Here is a 5,202-nt window from a genome sequence, read left to right as displayed (position 1 = left end):
AATAATTTGATACGGGTGTGTCTTTTATAAATCAGTCAGCGCTAGTAAACGAGACTCTCTTCCTTCCTCATAATGTGTGAAACAGGTTTTCCTCTCAATTCAGGAGAGAACAATTCACACAGAAAGCTGACATTCATCTCATCTTTCCAGCTGATTCTGAGCCAATAATCTCAAAATACATCAGAGGATATAATGAGATTTTTTCTAACTGACATACACAATATAGGTTTGGCTTTATTTAGTAAATTAACAACAACAAAAAAAGCCAACAATGAGGTCGAACATTCATTGAAGGCATCCGGACGGTTCTGGTTTTACTTATAGGGCGTCATCCAGATTCCTGGACAGTTTCTGTGAACAAATGTTCATCTTTCTCAAGCATTCAATAAAAATAAAGACGTGTTAAAAATAAATCCCAAAGAGGTGGTGTGAAGGTCCGGAAACGACCTTCGCTCCGGCTCTAAACCGTCCGAGGAAAGCAGTCCATCACCTGAACCCCAGCCATAGTGACCCCCACTTCATAAAATAACCCAGAGTTACGGACAGGAAGTCACTGCAGGAACACAGGAAGCTGGTCGAACTCCAGGAACATGTTCTGGCATGACGGCAATAACAAAAAAAGGAGTTTTGGACTTAAAATTCACCCTCTGTGGTTTCCTGTTTTCTTTGCTTAAAAGAAACAAAGTTTAAATCTATTTTTACTAAATCTATTTAGAGAATGATCCACACGAAAAACCCAACAAGAAATGTTGTAATGTGCAGCTGCAAAAAGTGCATCCAGGCTCTCGAATTCATCTTTCTTATATTTTGTTATATTTGAGTCTCAAATGTCGATGAATGTAGACCCGTCAACTGTACACATAAAACAGGCTTGTTACAAAACATGATTTGTCAAGAGTGTCTCCAAAAAATTAATGTTCTTTATTGGCACTGATGGTTCTAAGAACCTTTAACATCCATGGAATCTTTACATTCCAAAAAAGTTTAGATTTTTTACACTTTTTAAAAAAAACAACAACAACCAAAAGCTTCTTTTAAGAATGGAAAACGGTTCACGGAAATGTTTTTCTATGCCATCACTTTATTTTTTAAGAGTGGGTATAAATCAATATAGTTTTGTTTTTCCAAGCACTGTGTTCAATGAGCTTAAGACGGAACGTGACTTTTATATGGTGGATTTACTACTTTCCCCACATTGAACACATGCAGAGAATGAACTGTAGATGTTTATAAAGAACCAACACCAAAAGAAAAATAAATAAATCTTCCTCAAAACATCTTGGTGTCATATTAACATGACATAACTAATAAGCAGCATAAGATTCCACTCAAATGAACCGATCACATGCCACATGCATGTGAAAAGAATATAATATGAAATAAACACGTGCATTGCAAAATAAAAAATAAGGGGAAATGCAGCAGTGAAGCAGCAGCTACTCGATCCAGCAGCGTTCATGCAGCATTTCCACTCCTGAAACAGTCCAAGCTCTTTTAAAAGCTCTTCATATACACACACACACACACACACACACACACGCGGCTGATAGTGATTGAGAATAATAATGAGAGCGCCGCTGTCATTGGTCAGTGAGTCTCAGTGATTGATTGGCTCCCTCATTACCCACAGGCCACGCCCCCACAGGCCACACCCACTGGCCTCGATCTCACGAGAAGGGTCTCTATTGGATCTCACAGCAATTCGTACATATTTTACGAGATGCCAAATTCATATGAATTCGTACGAATGACCTACACCTGACCCCGCCCCTAATTCTAACCATCAAGTGGTTTTAGACAAATCGTACGAATTCATATGAGTGATTTTAATAAGAATATGAATAAGCCACCTTTTAATCACTCGTACGAATTGGTTGTGAGATAGCGTTGGAATAGCACACTGAACACTGAACAATGCACACACAAAGTATAGCATATAAAAAGTTGATATATTTAAAATTAAAGGGGATATATCATGAAGAGGATCTTATTATAATATTTCCACGCCTTAATCTGCATGTTTCCACTTTCCACCCACGCCACCGCCATTTTGTTTCACAAGCGACGACAGTGTAACCAGTTCTAACATGATGGCAAAAGTTTGAGCAAAGCCTGAAGCTGTTCTGTGGTTGAGCTCAGACGAGCACTGAACACTATTGACCAGAACATGTCACCGCTGTCTTATAAAGACCTCAGGAACTGTGTCAACTTGTGTAAAAGTTAAACATGATGATGAGATGATCAATGTAACTCCAATACAACTACAGAAATGTCTCCAACAACCGTTCAGAAACGTCCATGTGTCATGTCTAAAGTGAAGCTCTTCCTGAGTCTCTCCGTAAGGCTGCTCTCGCTACTGGTGATTCTGGGATTCTGGATGAGTGAGATTGGCCTGTTTTGTTATTGCCGGAGTTTCTGAAGCTCGTGTAAAGGCTCCGCCCTCTTCTGCACAGAGGCGGAGCTAAAGCTCATTTGCATTTAAAGGAACACACACAAAAACAGAGAGTTTTTGCTCACACCCAAAAAGGGGCAACTTTGACAAGCTATAATAAATGCTCTGGGGGATTTTGAGCTGAAACTTCACAGAAACATTCTGGGGACACCATAGATGTATATCACATCTTGTGAAAAGGGGCATTATATGTCACCTTTTACAAGACATGCAAAATAACTAGTGTTCTATTCCTAATTCTCTAAAGCAGACATGCCTGCGAGTGTGAACGGTGTTTCAGTATTGTGTTGCTCACACTGATCAGAGCAGATGTAAATGGTTTTGTGATCTATGTTGAAAACTGTGTGCTTTATTATTACTGATGTTATCGAGCTTGTGCTGTTGTTCAGATGGGATCGCTTCATTTCCTCAGCGCTCTAAGAGACTTGAACATCATATTACAGTGATTAGAACTGCTTTTAGAAGGAAATTAGCAATTCTGCCAAAAGGAAATGAAAAGTCCAACCACCAACGTTGAAAAGAAATCAAAGAAATAAGCCTTAAAAAGACTGTAATACGGAAAAGAACCTTGTAGTTAACAAGCTCAGTGTGTGTGTGTGTGTGTGTGTGTGTGTCTGTGTCTGTGTGTGTGTTCAGATCTTTACAAAACTCAAATAACATCACAGAATGACACCTAATATCACATTTTTTCTATGCACAAATGAAATATCATGTTTATCCAACAGATTCATTTGTTTTGGTCTGGTACAGGGTTTTGTCCAGTGCAGAAGATTATTAAACCAGATTAAAACTTCCTTCTAGCTATATATCTGTCAGTCTATCTATCTATCTTTACTAAATTATCTAGAACATTAATTAATTATATTTGTGTGTGTGACATAATATCATCTGGAGTGTTTTTCTCCTCCCGAGCGCGTTCCGATTTGCTGGACGCTGATTGGACGAGAGCGATGGGTGTTTCCGCATTCCGCTGCGAGCGCGCGCACGAGTCGAGCTGAGAACGCAGACAGACGCTGAGACGCGACGCGACGCGACCCTCGATATTCCTCTGGAAAGTGTCCAGATCTGACGCCGAGATGCCGTACATCCTCATCAGCACACAGATCAGACTGGTGCGTATAAACACGAGCAGCGCGCGAGACAGTGTGCAACGATTATGAGTGACAGCTGCGATTATGATTATGATATTACAGGATTACAGGTGCATGTCTGTTTCTGCACTGGAGCTGTTGTTATAGAAGTAACCTACATGTGCACAAGAGAAGCTTTGACATGGTATCTGTGAATCTTGCATGATGCTTTATTACTCTCATGATTTGTGTTGGTCTGAATCATTATATTTAAATGAAAAAGTTTAATGTTGTATTACGTGCACGTGCAGCTCGTGCACCTGACCTGTCTTGAACAGATGAAATATTATATGAAAGTTAATCATCAACAGACAGCAGGGCCGTGCACAGACATTTTGAGGGGCAGTGGCTTAAACCAAAAAAGGGGGCACTATAAGGAGTTTGAATGAGGCAGTATCATCTTAATACAGAAAATTAAAAACAACTCTTTTATATGGGCAATAAGATTACAATTAGGATTTAGTGCAAAATCAAGTTATGTTGTTATAATTACTCTTCCAATTAAATAATTCAATGTCAATGCCAGTTTAACTGTCTGATGCTCAGTGGGCTCTCACTCTCTGAGCTGCCTCATCCTATGGAAGTAGTATAGACATTTAATTGAATATTATACTTAAAGTATAAATTGAAATTATATACAGGTTACAACAGTTATAAAGTCACACCAGGGTAAAATGTGCATTTGACTTAATTCTCTTTTATACCACTCAATGGCACAAATTCTGCTCAGCACTTTTTTTCATAAACGCTTTTGATGATGGACTTGGAAATTTGGCTGATCATTGACTTGATCAAAGTTGATTCTGTGCTAATTTAATCTACTATTTTATATATATTTTTTAATGTTTTAGACTTATGTAGCAATTTAAATACAAAGATCTCAAGAATCTTGTTTCTGTATTTTTAAAATGAAAATTATGACAGATAGCCTATATTTATTGAACAAACATTTATTATTTAATTTATCAAAATAACTCCAAAATTGTTATAAACTTTACTAAAGTGATTGGTTTGAACAAGTATCAACTTAGACATTATTAAAAGCATATTAATTTAGCTTAAGTATTTTTATCAATACTGTGTGTCTTACCATGCTGGTTTTACCCCGTGTGTACCTCCTTGCCACCTCATACATTAATAAGATTTTTAAACAAACCACCTTTCTGATTTATTTTCACACAAAATCTATTGCTCCATAAATTTTCAAACATATATTGTTCTGCAATCATACACTGGGAGTAGTGAAAACTAGAATTCTTGTTCAATCAAATAATTTAACCTGATCTAATCTAATATAAATAACACTAATAAATAAATCACGAATAAATAAATAACATTTTCTGTTGTTTGCAGATTTTGTAGACAAAAAAACAATGCCTTCACAAAATTAAAAGAACAGAGTGAGAAAGAGCAAAGACAAAGCCTATTCAACATGGCAAAAATTGAATCAAAGTTCTAGAAAGCCAGAGGGTAAATCATTATGTATAGAATATTTAGCAGACAGTTTTTCACACTTTAACTCCTGTAAATATATTTCCCATTATAATCAGTTGCCTTAGTTGATATAGTATCTATCTATAACATACATCATATTTATAATATTTTAATGAGACCATATTA

General features: G+C 37.0%; 1 protein-coding gene across 1 annotated transcript in view; it reads left to right on the top strand.

Annotated features, from left to right (window-relative positions):
• Positions 1–3,377: 3,377 nt before the first annotated feature.
• The window catches only part of gchfr (GTP cyclohydrolase I feedback regulator), a 10,231-nt gene continuing 8,406 nt past the window's right edge, over positions 3,378–5,202 (top strand). The window contains exon 1 of the mRNA XM_084096846.1: positions 3,378–3,564. Coding sequence (XP_083952972.1) covers positions 3,529–3,564 — 36 coding nt within the window. The 5' untranslated portion in view covers positions 3,378–3,528. The remainder of the gene's footprint in view (positions 3,565–5,202) is intronic.

This window comes from Abramis brama (assembly GCF_963993115.1).
Source record: "Abramis brama genome assembly, chromosome: 21".
Taxonomy (NCBI): domain Eukaryota; kingdom Metazoa; phylum Chordata; class Actinopteri; order Cypriniformes; family Leuciscidae; genus Abramis; species Abramis brama.
The sequence above is the reverse complement of the archived record's forward strand: the minus strand, read 5'-3'. Positions and strand labels throughout refer to the sequence as shown.